The following is a 20,146-nucleotide window of genomic DNA, read 5'->3' on the forward strand; positions in this document are numbered from 1 at the left end:
ACTGCACCACCAAGGCTCCTTCTCACACTCCAGTGGCCTTTTAAAAGACAAAGTGACTGAACCCACCTTGCTAAACATGCACACACATCCTCATGTAGTATTTAACCGCTGCAGGCAGTTGGACTATGGTAGTTGCCATGATAAAGGGTTAGGATGGAAACTAGGGTTGCTGTCAAGTCTCAGTCCCAGATGAATGGTCTCAGTCCCAGACAACAACCTCTGCACCGCCCTCTCCACCCCCACCTGCTCCCTCAAGGCTGACTGTCACTGGTGACAGTTGATCAGTGGTGAGCCAGGTAGGATCTGTGACTGAGCTTCCTTGCTTAGATAATCCTACATGGTTCCTGCAGTTAACAGTTACCTTGGTTTTTTTATTTGCCTGATTTTTTTTTTTAATGTTCCCTTGGCTATTTTTAAAAAGAGTCCATATGTCCATTGATAATATTTTTCAGGTGTACAAACTCATTGATGGAAACAAAAAAAAAAAAGAGAAAAGAAAAAGAGTTAATCTGAAAACGTGGTTTTTCTTCCAGCTTTATGTGGAGTGTTTATCTAATTGTCATCATAGTGAATATATAAATCATAAAAAAATATTTTTCTCAATATTATTTCATAAGCAGTTTTTCATGCGCTATTTAGTTATTCCAGTTTTTACTTTTAAATTTTAAGAGTACATGATATTCTGCGGTGTAGTTGAGGCACGGTAACGTACTTAACCATTTCACTTGTTTGGGGGCATTTAGGTTGTTTTCAGTAACTTTGTTACATATCTTCAACTTTTTTCATATTTCGATTTTTTTTTCTTCTTGTACTAAATTTCTGGGGTTGAGTAAAATAATGTGACTATTTTTACACAAGCTCTAACATTTGAGTTTTTTATAAAACATTGGGCTAGTCTTTCACCAAAGCCAGTGGGGTTTTCTCAGCCTGAAGGGAAAAAAGTATAAAGCTTTCACATCTCCAATTCATATGCCACATATCACACTTTCTCCCTTTAGAGAATCTTGGATTTAGGAAAAGGTATGACCTCTGACTTCGGGTTCAGATCTAGAATTTCTGTAAAGATTTTTTTTTCTGTTTTCTCTCTTTCAGAAGATCCCAAACCCCAGTCACCTCCCTTTGGTGGCACCCTGGAATACCTACCCTCTGTTCTTCGGCACAGCCATTTTTGCATTTGAAGGCATCGGGATGGTAAGAGTTGCACTGTGATTTGAGCTGAGTGTTCTCTCTGCCCTTGGCTTTCCAGTCTGCTTCCAGGAATGCTAAGGAAATGCTGTTAAAAGTTATCTTCTGAGGCTTTCTGGCCAGTTAATGAACAGTGTTTCATGGATTTCCATTTCTGTTTTCTAACTCTAATTTTTGAAGGTAAAGTATGTAATTTTTAAATGTTTACGTAGAAAACCCCTCCACTGCACACTTAGAAGCTTTCTGAGCTTTCGTTGCTTCTGAAAAGTGAGCCTCATAATTAGTCGTTGTTACGATTAAATAAGATGGTATGTGTAAAGTGCTTTGCACCATCCGTGACACATGGTAACCATTAACTGAATTTCTATTTTTATTTACAGTATTGCTGATTTTATTATTAAATTAATAAATGTATAAATAATTTCTCTGTCATAGAACATTTATGTACTATATTTTCTATGTGTAAATGAGCCGCCTGTACTTCTGGCCCAGCTTTCCACCATCGTTGCTATGACCTCACCTCATTCTCCTAAAGAGAAGCTGCCACTCAGTTGTATCTAATTTAATTTAATTTATATTTTTCATAATAAAGGTCCAGAGTTCTTCTCTGAGGAAAATTGTTCCCTCTGTTGGCCAAGAGCTGGGGAAGTGGGAGGATCCTTCTCCTTCCATGGCATTCCTTTTTTTCTTGTTTGATTTCCCTGTCACCTTTTATACTTTTATGAAAATCTAGAAGCCAGGCAAAAATTTTTTTGGTCAAAATACTGAGGAATCCCATTTCACACCCAGTAAAATGGCTTTAATCAAAAAGACAATAACAAACGTTGGTGAGGATATGGAGAAACTGGAACCCTCATTACATTGCTCATGGGAATGTGAAATGGTACAGCCATTTTGGAAAACAGTTGGGCAGTTTCCTTATACTTTAGACATGAGTTTACCATATTCCCAGCAATAAAAACATGTTCTCACAAAGATTTACATACACATGCAAATATTCATAGCATTATTGTAATAATCCCAAAGTAGAAACAACCCAATTGTCCATCAACTGGTGAATTGATACAAAAAATATGGGACACAGCCATACAACAGAATACTACTTAGTAATAAAAAGGAATGAAATAATGTTACATGCTAGAACATGGATGAACCTCAAAAACATTATGCTGAGTGAAAGAAGCCAGATGCAGAAGATCACATATTTATATAACCCCATAAATGTGAACTGTCCAGGAAAGACAAATCTGTAGAGACAGAAAGTATGCTAGTAGTTACCTGAGGCTGGGGAGATAAATTAACTGTGACTGGGCATTAGGGATCTTATGGGGGTGCTGAATATGTTCTAAAATTAGATTATGGTGATGCCTGTACAGCTGGGTAAATATACTAAAAATATTGAATTGTACACTTAAAACTGGTGGATTTTATGGTATGTACAGTGCACCTCAATAAAGTTGTTTAAAAAAAAAAAATACTGGGAACCACCCTGGTGGTTTTGAAGGCATGTGTTGAGGCTCTAACACCATGGGGTAGGCTTTCCGAGTGAACTGTCACTCTTAGGTCATGCTGGAGTGCAAACCCTTGATTGTTCTGAAGACAATCTACCTTTCTCTTTGCCCTTGAAGCCTGTTTCACCCTGATTCACAAACACAAATGGCTTGCCTGCTGCTGGGGTGGAGGCCTGAATGGGCCTGAATTTCAGCAGTGAGAAACTGTTCCAAGTACTTAGCCTTAAAAGAAGAGGTTGAGTAAGGGTGGAGAGATGTTGGAGACCCTGTGTTGTCAAGGAACATTGTACTAAATTTATCAGTTTTCCCTAACGGTACTGTGCAGAAGTTGTTCTTTGCTTTATTTCATTAGTCAGTGATTGAATACAGAGTCATTATGTAAACATCATTATCCCTTCCTTCAAGACTTCTTTGTGTTTCCTATTTTTACAATAGGAGGGAACATTGCTATTAGGACTCTTAGATTCATATTGAAAGGTTTTCAGTGGGTCAGGGTGAGGTGCCCAGCTGCTGGTGATGTATTCATTGTGTATCCTGCTATGCGAGGTCTGACAGAACATAGAGGACATACTCTTAATGTGAAGGAAACTGAAGGATGAATGTAGAAACTTCTAGTTGATGTGGATTAACTGAAGCTTGAGACCTTGAGCTGGTGCGGGTGGCGGAGGGTGGATGAGACACTGAGGGTGAAGGGAATGAGAGTTATGGTGCCCCATGGGTCCTGGCACCAGCTGTGTGCAGGGGTGTGGCTGGCATAGACCACTCTCCTTCAGGGTTGCAGGCACTCAAGGAAAAAGATGTAATGATGAGTCTAAGGTAGTTTGTCGGGTAGACATTGCTGTGTTGATTTTCCTTGTCAGATGTACCAGAGCCAGTTGATACCATTTGTGAACATCATCATGGTGACACCTGCCATTTGCTTTGTTCCTAAATGAATTTATCTTTATAAGGGGGCCTTTTCTTTGCTAGGAGCCCTGGTGGTGCAGTGGTTAAAGTACTCTGCTGCTAACCAGAAGGTCAGTGGTTTGAACCCACCAGCCGCTCCACAGGAGACAGATGTGGCAGTCTGCTTCTATGAAGATGACAGCCTTGGAAACCCTATAGGGCAGTTCTACCCTTATAGGGTCACTGTGAGTCAGAATTAACTCGATGGCAATAGGTTTGGTTTGGTTTGGGTTTTTCTTTGCTTGAGCTGAAGTTAAAGAATGCCCTTTGTTACGAAGAAGATGGCAACGAGGATCCATGGTTTGAAATAGGACTCTGGAAATGGGGCTTTGTTATAGACCTGAGTCTAAGACGCCTATTAAGTCATGCTACCTCCAGGGCCTCAGTTTCTCTAACTCACCCATTTAACAGGCCTCCACTGGTGCCTGTCTCTACTAAGGGAAGGACATTGTTTCTGTGAACTATAGTGGTGCTTTTCCTTGACCTGCATTTCTCATTCTTTGGACAGATTAGCAGGGAGCTGTGATCTCAGCTGGGTATAGCCAACCTGTGCCGTCACAGCATCCCGTTCCCTTTCAGGCCAGGCAGGCATGGTAAGAGAGGACCTCCTGGTTACCATGTGACTTATTCATGGGGCGAAGGGCACCTCCACCCAACAGGGATCCTACAGCAGGAAAACAGAGCACTGGCCTGGCCGGGAGTCCTGGGCCCTTGTCCTGCCCCACCTTTACATCTTAGGACTTCTGGGCTCAGGCAGTGGGCTCTAGGACCCTCTCTAGCTCCTGAGAGTATAAGCTGTAATGAAACAACTTTGATCATTTGTTGGTCTGTGCTTTTGGGGAACCCTGGGGATAAAAAAGTTACTTTTTTTTTTTTTGAGGATGTTAATTTTTTGTTGTTGTTGGCCTTAATTTTGCTTTTTTTTTTCAGTGCTTTCTCTCTTCTCTCACTGCCCTTTCATAGGTTCTGCCCCTGGAAAACAAAATGAAGGATCCTCGGAAATTCCCCCTCATCCTGTACGGGGGGATGAGCATCGTCACCGCCCTCTACATCAGCCTGGGGTGTCTGGGGTACCTGCAGTTTGGAGCTCACGTTCAAGGCAGTATAACCCTCAATCTGCCCAACTGCTGGTACGTGGGGACGGATGGAAGGATGCCTGGGAGCGCTGGAGATTTTAAGAAAGTAATGAATCCTAATGTGAATTCTGCTTCCTAATTATCTTTTTTTTTTTTTAATGTTTATTGTTGAAAATATACACAGCAAAACATACACCAGTTCAAGAATTTCTGCATGTACAATTCAGTAACATTGATTTTATTCAAGTTGTACAATTATTCTTACTCCCCTTTTCCAAATTGTTCCTCCACCATTAACAGAAACTCACTGCCCCCTAAGCTTCCTGTCTCACCTTTCACGTTGCTGTTGTCAATTTGATCCTGTGTAGACACCTAATTCTTTCTTAAATCAGCCCACCGCAGCCATCCCCCAGGCCTCCTCACTGCTGCCCATCTCCCCACCTGCGGACTGGAGCCACAGCCTTACCCCTTCCCTAACTGTTCTTCACCTCACTGCTCTCAGTCTGATCATGTATTCCTTATTAAATTTCCATTTGCTCCTAAGATAAAGACAAAACCCTTAACACAGCTGCCAAGGCCTGTCCTGCTGTAGCCCCATCTCCACCTAATTCCTACTCAGCCAGGAGGGCTTAGATTAGTTCACTCATTTTAAGAAACTTTCTCTTGACACTCCATCCCCAGAGCTTTAAGTCTGGGTCCAATGCCCCTTCTTTGTGCTCCCATAGCACCCTGTGCTGTGCTGCCCTAGTTCTTCCTCCATTGTGCCATCATTGCCTGTTTACTTGTACTGTGACCTCCCTAAACTGTAAGCTCTGTGAGGGCAGGAACAATCTTGTTCACCTTGTATCCCAGTGTCTGGCACAATGCCTGGCACACAACACTCACCGTGGGAGATTTTTGAATGGAAAGGAGGACTAAACTTTGAGACTGTGAATTATTTTATAAATATAACGATGTTATCAGGAGGCAGCTGGGGTATAGGGAATGGAGGTGTCTTAGTTTAGAAGATTGGGCTTCAGGCCTGCTTCTGCCACGTTCTAGTTGTGTGGCCTTGGACAGGTCACTTAGCCTCTCACTGCCTTAGTTCTCTCTTCTGGGAACCAAGTATGATTATTTCTTCCCCCCAGGATTGTTATGGAGACCAAATTATATATACGAGGAAGAACACTGTAATGCCATACACGTGTATGGATTAATGGGCTGCTCCCTTGAACTTGATTCTGTGTGTTAGATGCAGTAATTCCCACGGAGGCTGATACTGAATCTTTTGGTTGTAGCAAAGTGATAAGCCACTTCTTCCTGGAAATCCTGACCCTGGAAGGTCCAAGTATCCATTCCATTCACCTTAAATAAGTCCAATAGTTGGGAAGAGGAGGGAAAAATCTGCGTTTGGTTACCGGCATCTGCTGTGTCTCTCCCTGGGCAGTCATAGGTCTGATTTGAAGGAGAGCGCATCTGATGGTGGATTGGGGATATCGGGAGCCTTTTGTGCTTCACTCTTAGTAACTGCCCTAGTTATCTGGTGCTGCTATAACAAAATAGCACAAGTGGGTGACTTTAACAAACAGAAGTTTATCTTCTAACAGTTTAGGAGGCTAGAAGTCTGAATTCAGGGTGCCGACTCTAGGAGAAGGCTTTCTCACTCTGTCAGTTCTGGAGGAATATCCTTAACTCTTCTGAGCTGCTGCTGCTGGGCAGTCCTCATGTGGCTTGTCATCTCTCTTCCCCCACCTCTGTGTCTCTCGCTTGCTTATTTAATCTTATTTCTCAAAAGAGATTGACTTAAAACACACCCTATGCTAATCCTGTCTCATTAACTTTACAAAGATGTCTTAGTCATCTAGTGCTGCTATAACAGAAACACCACAAGTGGGTGGCTTTAACAAAGAGAAATTAATTTTCTTACAGTCTAGTAGGTTACAAGTCCACATTCAGGGTGTCAGCTCCAGGGGAAGGCTTTCCTCTCTATCGGCTCTGGAGGAAGGTCCTTGTCCTCAATCTTCCCATGGTCAAGGAGCATCTCAGGCACAGGGACCCCGTGTCCAAAGGACACGCTCTGCTCCTGGTGCTGCTTTCTTGGTGCTGTGAGGTCCCCCACTCTCTACTTGCTTCTCTTTATTTTTATCTCTTAAGAGATAAAAGGTGGTGCAGGCCACACCCCAGAGAAACTCCCTTTACATTGGATCAGGGAGGTGACCTGAGTAAGGGTAGTGTTACAATCTGACCCTAATCCTTTTAACATAAAATTATAATCATAAAATGGAGGGCAACCACACAATACTGGGAATCATGGCCTAACCAAGTCGATAAACACATTTTTGGGGGAACATAATTCAGTCCATGACAAAAGACAACCCATTCCCAGGTGGGATTATAACCACAGCCTTAGAGGTTAGGATTTACAACTTATATTTTTGCGGGGGAACCACAATCCAATCCATAACATTAACTGTTGGTTAATGCATTGTAAGGAAATGTTGAAACGTGCTGAAATGTTTCCTAAAAAGCTAGCTATCACAGGGTGTGTCCTAAGGAACAGTTCTGTTTTGACAATTAAACATTTCCTTGTGGAAAGCAGCTGTTAGCAGACACTGAGAAGCTTGCTGGCTGTCCTGGGGGTCAGAGCCACCTTTCAGTGCAGCCTGAGTCATCTGCCTGGGTATGGTTTTTAGAGCTCTGATCGGTGAGACTTTGGGCAAAGACAGAATTGAGAAAAATATTTAAGCATCATATCGATATTTAGCCTTGCCCTCACCAGCAGGGCCCTAGGGGCTAAGTTTGCTGCATCGCCAGCCAAGGGGAGCCCTGAAATGGGCCATTGTTTTCAGAAACAGCCATTCCTTCTCTTTCCCTCTGGTGCCTTTTTTTACATTTCAAAGTGCCCCTGCCTTTCAAGAGGGACAGGCAGGTGGTAGCTGGGTGTAACTGGTAGCTGGGTGTAACTGTGTCGCCTTTCCCCAGAAAATAAATGGATGGGGAGTAGCAGAAGCAGCCCACATATTCTGAAGCCACAGCTGAGCACCCGTCTTCTTTCCTCTGACACCCATACACAGCTGCCATAATTGTCCTGCCGCCGTTAGGGTGCGCTTTATTTGGCTCTCGTAGATAACTATCCTGACTCCAGACTTCCCAGCACAACAGAAGCCTTTGGCGATGCGCTGAGTCTAATTATAGAGGCACCCACCAGCTGGTATTCTCAAAAGAGTTTTTATTATCTGTTGCTGGAGCAAGTAAAACCTTTTTACCAAACGCAGCCTTTCACAGGGTGTTTTCCTGCTTATGGTGGTCCCTGAATGGTGCAGATGGTTAACGTGCTTGGCTGCTCACTGAAAGGTTGGAGGTTTGAGTCCACCTAGAGGCCTGGGAAGAAAGGCCTGGCAATCTGCTTCCTAAAAACCAGCCATTGAAAATCCTATAGAGCACAGCTCTGCTCTGACACACAAGGGGCCACCATGAGTTGAATTGACTCCACGGCGAGTGGTACCTGGTCGCCTGCTTATAGCATAAGAAAATCTAGGTATTAAGTTCAACAACAGAGAAGCTCAATGCACGTTATACACAAAATATAACTGCTACGTTTAAATAGATTTCTATCAAGGGAGGTCAGATGTTTCTCTCTGCTTAATTCATGAGGTGGGGCTGTACTTAAGAGCAGAGTGGCCCTTCCCTTTAAGGGTCAAGTCAAATCTATAAGTACTTACCGGTCACAGACGTTTGTCTACCCTGGGCACAGTCCTAGGCACTGGGGTGATAAAAGGAATATCCCCTGGTGAGCCAGTGGCCTTGCTGAGAGGCTACACATGAAGTGATGGTGGGAAGGCAGCTGTAATGGGATGGAAAGGTGGATTCAGCACCTTCTACAGGGTCCTGTGTGGTCACCATCTAACTCATGGGAGTACTGAATTGGATGAGAAAGATATCAGTAGGCTTGTTACACTTTAATTTTATTTTCAATTGTTTTTATTTATGAAAGGATATATGCCTATGGTAAAGATTCTAATTGTTGAAAGGGTATACAGAGAAAACTAAGTTCCCACCCCCTCCCTTGGTCCCCACTTCCACAGCTTTCCATTTCAGAGACAACCATGTTACCGGTTCCTTGTGTTTTCCTCATGGAGATGTTCAGTATCTGCAAAAACATAATCAAGTGGTTGGCGGGGTCGTTTTCACCCTCGTTTTCCTTTTTTTTTTTGTTCACTTAACAGTGTATCGTGGAGATGGTTCTGTATCAGCAAGTTGAGTTCTGTCTCATACTTGTTAACAGATGCATGGGGACACCGTGACTTATTTAACTGCTTCCCTATTTATTAGCATGTAAGCTGTTTTCAGTCTTTCGTGCTTAATGATGCAGTGAAGTATTTTGAGTGTAAGTTTGTGTGCACGTGTGCAAGTGTGTCTTCAGGATACATTCCTAGACGTGTGCGTTTGTAACTTCGAGAGGCATTGCCAAGTTTGTAATGGGGCCAACTTGCAGGCTTTTGAGAGTATCTCGGCTCTCTCTGCAGGTTGTACCAGTCGGTCAAGCTGCTCTACTCCATTGGCATCTTCTTCACCTACGCCCTCCAGTTCTACGTCCCCGCGGAGATCATCATCCCCTTTTTTGTGTCTCGAGTGCCAGAGCATTGTGAGTTAGTGGTAGACCTCTTCATCCGCACAGTCCTGGTCTGCCTGACATGTGAGTAAAGACAATTGCCTTGTTTGTTTTTTCCCAAAGGACGCCCAGTCCCTAGTGCTTTCATGAGAGAGAGAGAGACAGAGTGTGTGTGTGTGTTGTGGTGAAGCTGCCTGTACTATGTGAGCAGAAATCTTGGTACATTGTCTCAGTTTCAGAGCTGAGGTACAGCCAGGTGGTTGAAGTCATCTTAAGTGAATTAATTATATGGAGCCCTGGTAGTGCAGTGATTAAGAGCTATAGCTGCTAACCAAAAGGTCGGCAGTTCAGATCCACCAGCCACTCCTTGGAAGCCATATGGGGCAGTTCTTCTCTGTCCTGTAGGGTCACTCTGAGTTGGAATTGACTTGACAGCATCAGATGTGGGGTTTTTTGGTCCTCCAAAGGAGTTGGAGCCCTGGTGGTTGCAGTGGTTTAAGAGCTACAGCCAAAAGGTTGGCAGTTGGAATCCAGCAGCCACTCCTTGGAAACCCTGTGGAGCAGTTCTGCTCTGTCCTGTAGGGTTACTGAGTTGGAATCGACTCGACAGCAATGTTTTTTTTTTTTCCCCCATAAAGGAGGTAGAGCCCTGGTGGCACAGTGGTTAAGGTGCTCAGCTGCTAAACAATCTAATTAAAAAAAAAAAAAATCAGCCACTGAAAGCCCTATGAAGCCCAGTTCTACTCTGACTTATGCGGGCTTGCCCTGAGTCAACTCGGCAGCAACAGGCTTTTTTACACTGTAGAGGACAGAGTAGTTTATAGATACCGTATAAAACACTGTGGGGGTGGTGATAATTCAGAGTAAAGATGTACAATAACTGTCCCATATAAAATAGGGTAAAAGCCTGGGAGAGAGTCATTTCACCCATATCCTTAATGAGTATAGGGTACTTTCACAGAGGGTGAAAGTTTGTTTGTTTTGTCAAATAATAGTTTCTCTAGTGTGGCAGTCTTTTCCTGAGATATCATTTTGAGCCTGTCTAATACTGTTTAAGGTTTTTTTTAGTGTTTACCTTTACTAAATGTGTATCTTAGAAAGTTTCTTTTGATTAATCTAGGTGTTTGATTTATCACTTCGTGTTTTATTCCCCTTCTCTCACCCCAACCCCCAAGGGCTGTGAATTAAGAGATAGGATGTCACCCTTTTTGCTATTGGTTGAAACTGGTCTAAATTAAAAAATAAAAAAAATTTTTTTAAACTCACTTTTTGTGGATTGGTAGAATAGAGAACCCTTGAACATATTGGCCTATTTATATCTAATTTAAATTTCTAGAAAATTTGCAGTTGCTTTCCAAATTGAAATGTTGAGTCATAAATTTCTCTTTTCTCGCCATATTTGGCTTTATTTATTTCTTCAAGTTTGTTCTTTGCAGACAGGAACCTTTTTGATTACTGTATTGAGACTTCCCTGGGAATTTCCTTAAATTATTCAGTCTGAGCTTCTATCTTTGGAATAAAGACCGGTCTCTGATTTTTTAATTGAGTCAGAATGGTATGTTTCAGCAGTGAAAAATGTGAATGTTGTCTGCCATTTGCTCATAGTCTGGGAAATCAGAAATGGCTTTATTAGCTGACAGCTAGCAAGAGAAGGGCAGGCAAGAGGCTATCCTTTCTTTGCATCTACCTGAGCAAAAAGCGAGAAGCAGACTCAGGCCTATCCCAAAACAGACCTCTTCAAGCCACCTGCAATTGTTTTCTTCATTTTTCTTCAGGGATAGTGGGCGGAAGGCCAGTGTCTGGACCTCTGTGGGCAAAGTGAAGGCCTTCTGTACCCTTCTGACTTAATCCTGGGGCGCACTCCTCTAAGGATTTGTGGAGGAGTGTGGACATCTCAGATTTGCCAGCCCTAGAGAGATGATCCTAACTAAGAATCCGGCTTCTACTTTGTAGCTTTTGTTTGGCAGACATTTGGGCCCTCTCCTAGATGAGCCTGTAGAAACAGCCCACTCTATGCACCGACTGATCCAGTGCCCAGGGCTGTCTAAAGGCAAGCTGCTGGTCCTGGGGCAACAGAAAAGGAGGGAGCGTGAGATAACTTGCTTTTCTAGCAAATTGCCTTACTGAGTGCTGGCAAAATAGGATGCCTGGACTCTTGATTTTAATCCTGCCCTCTGCCGGCAGCCCTAGATGGATTGATTCAGATATGTATGTTTCCTACCTACATCTACGGATTAGCTCTGAGTGTTGAGACAGCTTCTCTGTGTACCATGTTTTTGTGTCAACTCTCAAAACCTCAGTTCTTGAATCCGAAGGGAATTGGAAGAAAGAATGGGGTGGCTTGCATAACTCACTTTTCTCAAAGTGGCCCCCCTAGGTAAAGTAGGTCTGTCAGTAAAATGTGGTGTAGCTGTCCACACAGCTCCTTCTCCCTGCCCTGGAGGGCTGGAGCAGTGATGCGGGACCGGATTCCTCCCCCTGCCCCATTTTCCTCAAGCCTGTCTTAGTCTCCAGTAGCATATGGCTTGCCTTCTGCCAGGTGTCTCTCTGCTATGCCCCACAGGAGGCAGCGGTCTCTGATACATAAACCTGGCATTATCCTTAGATGCCTCTTGATTTTTTTTTGCTTTTCCTGGCTCTGCCTGTGGGTCTCATCTCCCTTGCACAGCATGATGCTTAAAGACACGAGCTGCTTTTGATCTTCAAGAACATTCGGCATTTTCCCCCATCTCCTGTGATCTGTTGTAATTTAGCTTTGCATTGTCATCCGGCTCAAGAAGGCAGCCCCTTCATCTCTGAGCACTCTGGCTTCTCAACATCATCCCTGGAGACTTTGAAGTAACTGTGGGATTCAGTAAAGGCATTCCAGTGTCGCACCAATTTTAAATGTGTCTTTGTGAGTTCATTTTGTTCTTTTTCCTGTATTCCTTCAGACCTTTTGGCATAAGGTTGATTGGTACAGGATTTTAGATTTCTGATGTAAATGATTGGTTTCACTTATGCCCGTGAATTGTAATTGCAGCTAGGTCATTGCTATTTCTGGAGCTTTCCTGTCTGTTCCCCAGCCTTTCCTTCTCTCCCTCTCACCTTCCCTCACTAAGGGGAGCAGGGAGATTTGGTCCAGCCCCATTTTTTTCCACTTAGAATTCAGCCTTCTCACCGCTACTGGCACCCCCAAAGATGATCATAGCTGGTGTCTACTTCTTGATGCTTCATTTTGGCCTGTTGGCGGGGAAGGGAAGGGAGAGTGAACATTTCATAGAATGGTGCTTACTTTGTTATGATTTCACATGGGACGGCATTTACCTCCAGCTCGTATTTTTGGAATGCAGACTTAACAGGTCCCCTTATGTCTAGAGCTTATGTGGAAGGAGAGGCTGGCCTCATGAGGAGTCAGGAGGTGGGAGATGACTAGTTTGTTTGGATTCCTAGAGGCACTAATTTGTCCTTCAGTGATTCTCCTACCAATTCTCTGTGGCATTTGCCATGTGAGGCGTCTTACTTCAGTTAAGTACAGAAAAGTTGGCGGTTGAGTCCACCCAGAGGACCCACGGAAGAAGCGACCTTAGAGGACAGAGTAGGACTGCCCTACAGGGCGTCCAGGGCTGTAAATCTTTACAAAAGCAGATTGTCACATCTTTCTCCCATGGAGTGGCTTGTGAGTTCAAACTGCTGACCTTTTAGTTAGCGGCTGGGTGCTTAACCCCTGTGCCACCAGGGCTCCCTAAATATTTTCACGGCAGCATCATATTCCATTGTATTGCTGGGTCGTGTTTTCTAAACTATTCCTTCAGTGTTGGACTTGTAGATCGTTTCCCTTGCTTTTGTATTGCTTTTTTTATTTATACCCAAAGCCAAACCCATGGTCATCAAGTTGATTCTATCTCATGGCCACCCCATATGTTTCAGAGTAGTCTGTGCCCCATGAGGTTTTTTGGCTGTAATCTGTTGTTGTTATTGAGAATATACACAGCAACACACACACGCACACCAATTCAGCAGTTTCTACTTGTACCATTTAGTGACATTGACTACAGTCTTTGAGTTGTACAGCTGTTCTCGCCCTCCTCTTCTGAGTTGTTCCTCCCCCATTAGCATAAATTCACAGCCCCATGAGGTTCCTATCTAACCTTTCAAGTTGCTGTTGTCAATTAGATCCCATACTGATAGCTCTTAGAAGAGCATGACGCTCAACGCAGACATTTTTTACTAGTTAGGCTAAACTATTGTTGGGTTTTAAGAAGACTTCAGTAAATATTTTTGGTTTAAGGTTTAAAGATTCAGGGCAGTAGTTTCAGGGGTTCATTCAACCTTCATGGCTTCAAAAAGTCTGGAGTCCACAAGAATTTGAAATTCTGTTCTGCCTCCCTCCCCACTTTTTTTTTTTTTTTTAATTTTGTTGTGCTTTAGCTGAAAGTTTACAGTTCAAGTTAATTTCTCATTCAAAATTTTATGCACATATTGTTTTGTGACATTGGTTGCAGTCCCTACAATGTGACAGCATGCTCCCACTTTCCACCCCAGGTTTCCTGTATCTGCTTGTCCAGTTCCTGTCCCTTCCTGCCTTCTTGTCTTGCTTTTAGACAGAAGTTGACAATTTGGTCTCGTATATTTGATTGAACTAAGAAGGACGTTCCTCACATGTGTTTTTTTGTTTTATTTTGTTTTGTTTTATAGACCTGTCTAATCTTTGTCTGAAAAGTGGGTTTCAGGAATGGTTTCAGTCCTGGGTTAGTAGAGTGTCCAGGGACCATAGTTTCGGGGGTTTCTCCAGTCTCTGTCTGATCAGTAAATCTGGTCTTTTTCCATGAATTTGAATTCTGTTCTACATTTTTTTCCTGTTGTGTCTGGGACTCTGTTGTGATCCCTGTCACAGCAGTCATTGGTGGTAGCTGGGCACCATCTAGTTCTTCTGTTCTCAGGCTGGTGAAGTCTCTAGTTCATGTGGTCCTTTAGTCCTTTGGGCTAATATTTTCCTTGTGTCTTTGGTGTTCTTTGGAAACCTTGGTGGAGTAGTAGTTAAGAGCTACAGCTGCTAACAAAAAGGTCAGCAGTTCGATTCCACCAGCCCCTCCTTGGAAACTCTATGGGACAGTTCTGCTTTGTCCTATAGGGTCGCTATAAGTCTGAATTGACTCGACAGCAACAGGTTACGTTAGGTTGGTGTTCTTCATTCATTCTTTGCTTTGGAAGGGATGGGATCAATAAATATATCTTAAATGGCCACTTACAAGCTTTTAAGACCCCAGACACTACTCACCAAAGTGGGATGCAGAACATTTTCTTTATGAACTATGTTATGCCAGTTGACCTAGATATTCCCCAAGACCATGGTCCCCAGCCCCCAGTGTCAGCTTCTTGGTTCCTCAAAGTGTTTGGATGTGTCTAGGAAACTTCTATGGTTTTGCTTTGGTCCAGTTGTGCTGACTTCCCCTATATTGTGTGCTGTCCTTCCCTTCACCGAAGTTGACACTTATCTACTATCTAGTCAGTGATTTCTCCTCCTCCTCCCTCCCCTCATAAGTATCAAAGAATGTTTTTTTCTATGTGTAAACCTTTTCAGGAGCTCTCATAATAATGGTTTCATACAATATCTGTCCTTTTTTGACTGACTTATTTCACTCAGAATAATGCCCTCGAGATTCATCCATGTTGTGAGATGTTTTGAGGATTCAGCATTGCTCTTTATCGTTGCCTAGTATTCCATTGTGTTTATGTACCATAATTTGTTTATCCATTTATTTGCTGATGGATATTTATGTTGTTTCCATCTTTTTGCTATTGTGAATGGTGCTGCAATGAACATGGGTGTGCATATGTCTGTTTGTGTGATGGTTTTTCTTTTTCTAGGGTATATTCCTAAGAGTGGGATTCCTGGGTCAAATGATATTTCTATTTCTAGCTTTTTAAGGAAGTGCAATATAGTTTTCCAAAGTGGTTGCACCATTTTACATTCCCACAAGCGATGTATAAGAGTTCCAGTCTACTCAAAACCTCTCCAACATTTGTTATTTTGCACTTTTTGGATTAGTGCCAGTATTGTTGGGATGAGATGGTATCTCATTGTAGATTTGATTTCTATTTCTCTAATGGCTAAAGATTGCAAGCATTTCCTCATGTATCTGCCAGCCACCTGAATGTCTTCTTTGGTGAAAAGTCTGTTCATAACCTTTTCCCATTTTTTAATTGGATTATTTGTCTTTTTGTTGTTGAGATGTTGAAGTATTTATAGATTTTAGAGATTAGATTCTTGTTGGATATGTTGTTTCCAAAATTTTTTTTCCCAGTCTGCAGGTTCTCTTTTTACTCTTTTGGTAAAGTCTTTTGATGAGCATACGTGTTTAATTTTTAGGAGCTCCAGTTATCTAGCTTCTTCTCTGGTGTTCGTGCATTGTTAGTTATGGTTTGTATACTATTTAAGCCATGTATTAGGGTCCCTAGCATTGTCCCTATTTTTTCTTCTGTGATCTTTGTCGTTTTAGATTTTACATTTAGGTCTTTGATCCGTTTTGAGTTAGTTTTTGTGCATGGTGTGAAGTATGGATCTTGTTTCATTTTTTTCAGATGAACATCCAACTATGCCAGCACCATTTGTTAAAGAGACTATCTTTTCCCCATTTAACAGACTTTGGCCCTTTGTCAAATGTCAACTGCTCATAGATGGATGAATTTACACCTGGGTTCTTGATTCTGTCCCATTGGTCTATGTGTTTGTTGTTGTACCAGTACCAGGCTGTTTTGACTACTGTGGCCATTTTCTCTCTTTTGATCAGGATTCATCTATAGAACCTTTGATCCAAATGTTCAGTAATGGTATTTGGCTATAATCTTTATGGAAGCACATTGCCAGACCTTTTTTTATGGTATCACTGGGTGGGTTCAAATTTCCAACCTTGTTTATTTATACCCCTGCCTAAATGAAATTATATATTTTGTCCAAGAGTATTGTTAATTTTCAAGGCAGATTTTTAGACATTGAAAAGTAATATGTGGGGCTTTACTGGCATCCATCGTAATAAAACAGAAGAAAGAGCTTCCAGGCAAAGGAGCTGCATGCGTCCAAGGTATTTCTGGAAGTGTGTGTTCTTTTAATTGCTTTTTGCTTGTCTTGTGAATAATTCTGCTTCTTCTACTGCTGGTCCAAAACCACAGGCTGCAGAATTCCAGTCAGTTCCTCCTTTGAACGTGACCGTTTGCCTCATGTTGCTTCAGTATCTGCAAGATCGTGTTTTTAGAGTCTCTTAACCCACAGGAGAAGTGTGTTGTAATACCATTGGGGCCCTCTTGACTAATCGTGCGGTCCAGTCCGGTGGTCCTCAGCCCCACTTGCTGTGCGTGCTGCAGCTAAGCTCTGGAGCAACCACGTGGAAACACCTGGCTTCCTCTTCCAAGTAGGGGTCTTGGGGGATGGGGAGGAAGGAGTGCTGGGAGGGGGTATGCCCAGTTGGCTGCTTCCTGAAATCTTTACCTCTTGATTTGCTCTTTCTAGGGGGCTTGAACTCACAGAATACAGATGTTTATTGCTAGAGGGGTCTTATTTGCCCACCCCCCCCCACCCCCCCATCTTGGGAAAAAAGTGTTTCTCCTAATAGCTGATACCTGCCTCCAGAATTAAAGCTGTTTGCAGGGTGGCAAAACAGATATCCCTTCCTTTTCACCTTTGGGGATTTATACTGATTTGGTGGGGGACCCTTCTTCTCCCCACCACCCCAGGTTAGTGGGAGGTGTACTTTTCTTGACCCCAGCCCCCATTATCTTTCTTTACTCTCAGCTTTATTTAGGGTGCAGTTGTAGTATTTGGCTAAGCTAGATCAGGAAGAGGCGCCCCTTTTTGCAGCCTGTGGTCCTGGCTTTAAGAGAAAAGTTTGTCTGTTTTTGAATCTCTATTAGGAAATTATCAAGCAAGAACATCTTGTTTATCCTTTGGATTAAAAACAAAGGCCAGCTTTTAAAATATGGTGATGGAGTGGAAGATCTCTGTCTGCTCTGAGTAAAGGTTCTGACCAAACAAGCTTCTGATTCCACTTAACTCTTATCAGAGTGGAGCACGTCTCTGACTCCACTTAACCCGCGTCACGAAGTGCCCATGTGCCCTCCCAGGTTAATGGCAGAGTCTGAGGAGAAGATGGCTGACTTGGGGAGCAGGGTGGGGCCGGCCGGCTCTCTGCACTCATCTCCTGCCAGGTGCTCAGTTCCTCTGATAAAAGTGGATTTCCTTCTCTTGAGCTGGCTTGAGCATCTGTGGAGAACAGGATCTGGCACCGGAGGATTGATCAGACTCCCTTTAATGGTACAAAACCAGGTGGGCTAGAAGCTACGTTTTTGACAGAGTCACGTGTTCCCAGAAGGGAATCCCAGTGCCCAGCTCTGCCTCTTCTTGAGCAACCCACACGTTGCGTAGTTTGCCAGTGAGCTGAGGGACATCGCCTAGATACATTCCTAAGTGACTAAAACTGCATCTTACAGTTCCCTGAGATGTCTAAGTTGGATGAGACTCCAGAGATCATCTAATATTAGGTGTCTGTATGTAAACGAATTGAGGCTCCAATGATGAGGGGGGTTTGTCCTGGGCCACCAGCTTGTTACGGGGCAAGGACTGGCAATGACATGAGCTGACATTTATGAAGCACTTATTATGTGCTTAGTACTCTGAGCACTTTATGTGAATTCTCTCATTAATTTAAGCATGCCCATTTATCAGTTGTGGAACAGGGTCTTTGAGAGGTTAAGTAACTCCCTGGGAAGTGGTGGAGCAGGAATTGGAGCCTAGGACTTTTAACCAAGTTCCTATACCTCCCTCCCCCTGGCTGCCTCAGTGCTCTGTCCTCCTGCTGCTCCATCACGTCAGAGCATCTGAGCCAGCACTGTGAGGTTGACATTGGGCAGATGGACCGCCAGACCCCAGAGGGCGTGTATCTCAGTCCAGGCGACACCGCAGATCAGCTCTTGTTGAGCATTAGATTATGCATAATAAAGATGCCATTTTGTCATCAGCCTACAAACTCTTTGAACAGTTTGTAAGTTATTTTATCTCCAATTTCTCTCCAAATTCAACTCTTAAGGTTTGGGGGATATCACCAACTCTGTTGCTTTGGAAATAGCTAAGGACTAGAACAGACTATCACATTTTAAGCAAAAAGCTTTGCCTTCTACATTTGTTTGCCAACCACGCCCTCTCTCCCTGAGTTAAAAAAAAATTTGACATAGCAAAAACACCCTGGGGGTGGGGAGGGAGGGCACGGTTGGCACACAAATGTAAAAGACGTGCATTTTTTGCATAAAAATACAGTATTTTCTCTGCAGAGTAAGTTAAGAACCTGTGGTTTTTTTTATGTACTTTTTGCCTGCTTTCTGAAGGTTTTTAGAACAATGAAAATGTTAGTGTGTAATTGCCATTATGGTTGATTAGCAGAAAAAGGAACGATGAAGAGATTATTAGAACAGTGGCAGAGGCAGATCTGAGACTCAATATGCCTGTACTGTTTTTTTATCAGGCTTTGGAATCCTAGTCTGATTTCCTTTGACAAAGCAGAAGGAGGTCAGGGCTAATTATATACTGGATTGTCAGCCAAGTGATTGTGGCGCATCCTATGGAAAATAAACCTGAATATCTAACTCCCCCAGTTATTCACAGACTCTTTCTGCTAGTTGGTCAGACCCCCTATTCTCCCTCTTTCCTCTGGTATTCTTTATTTTCTTACTCATCAGCTCTATGGGAAAGTTACTGTACCAGGAGCTAAAAAAAAGGCCCTGAATTCTGGTCTCAGCTCTGCCACTTTCAATTATTTAACCTCTCTGAGCCCCTTTTTCCATGGGGACAATAACAATATGGTGGAGGTATATACCCACTAGGGGTCCCTGGGTTGCACAAACAGTTAAGTGTTCGGCTACTAACCAAAAGGTTGACAGTTTAAACTCACCCAGAAGCACCCCAGAAGAAAGGCCTGGTGATCTGCTTCCAAAAGGTCACAGTCTTGAAAACGCTGTGGAGCACAGTTCTTCTCTGCACACGTGGGGTCGTCATGAGCTGGAATCAACTCAGCGGCAACTGTTTTTTTTTTTGGTTTACATGCTCATCTAGCTTAGGCGATTTCGTCTCAGTACGTGAATGCTCAGCAGTGCTGTCCCACTGGAATTTTCTGTGTTGATGGAAACATCCCACATGTGTGCTATCCAGTACAGTAGCCACTAGGCACAGTGACTGTTGCTAGTGCAATTGAGGAACGGAATTCTTAATTCTCTTTAATTTGAATTTAAATGGCCACCCATGGCTAGCAGCTACCATTTTGGACAGCATAGTTTCAGAGTAAGTGTGAGACAGAAGACATGAATCTGCTACTCTCCTGATGAGTCTTGGTTTCCACAGCCTCTCATTTTGCAGTGGTATTAGAGTTTAAAGGTATGTGTTTTGTATAAAACCTATTTCTAATGGCAGCCCAATTCTTTCATCTGGTGCTTGGCCAAAGAAGCAGTGATTGGTTCTGGCACTGGAGGTAAAATTAGCTGCTTTGGACTGAAGCGTTCTGACAACCTCACCATTGCAGGGCCTCCTTCAGATAGTTTGCAAGCGTGATTGTGACTGCCTTTTAGCTTTACAAACCAAAACCCCAGTATAAAATGAAATTCGCTCCTAGGGATGAGGGAAGTAATAGATAATGCTCTGATCGCTGTTTTATTACTAAGGGCCATCTCCCTCCAGCTGGAGCCCAGCAGTGGGAAAGAATACATCAAACTATATTTAATTAGTAATGAGTTAATTATATACTTTTCATGAGCAACAAAATACGTAATAGTGATGACAATATTAACATGTCTTACGTGCCTGTCATACATCAGGC

At 43.0% G+C, this 20,146-nt stretch overlaps 1 protein-coding gene across 1 annotated transcript in view; it reads left to right on the forward strand.

The window, feature by feature from the left end:
• SLC36A1 (solute carrier family 36 member 1) overlaps positions 1-20,146 on the forward strand; it is a 61,160-nt gene that overhangs the window by 36,232 nt on the left and 4,782 nt on the right. The window contains exons 8-10 of the mRNA XM_049874152.1: positions 1,093-1,191; positions 4,605-4,771; positions 9,223-9,392. Coding sequence (XP_049730109.1) covers positions 1,093-1,191; positions 4,605-4,771; positions 9,223-9,392 — 436 coding nt within the window. The remainder of the gene's footprint in view (positions 1-1,092; positions 1,192-4,604; positions 4,772-9,222; positions 9,393-20,146) is intronic.

This window comes from Elephas maximus, chromosome 2, assembly GCF_024166365.1.
Source record: "Elephas maximus indicus isolate mEleMax1 chromosome 2, mEleMax1 primary haplotype, whole genome shotgun sequence".
Lineage (NCBI taxonomy): Eukaryota > Metazoa > Chordata > Mammalia > Proboscidea > Elephantidae > Elephas > Elephas maximus.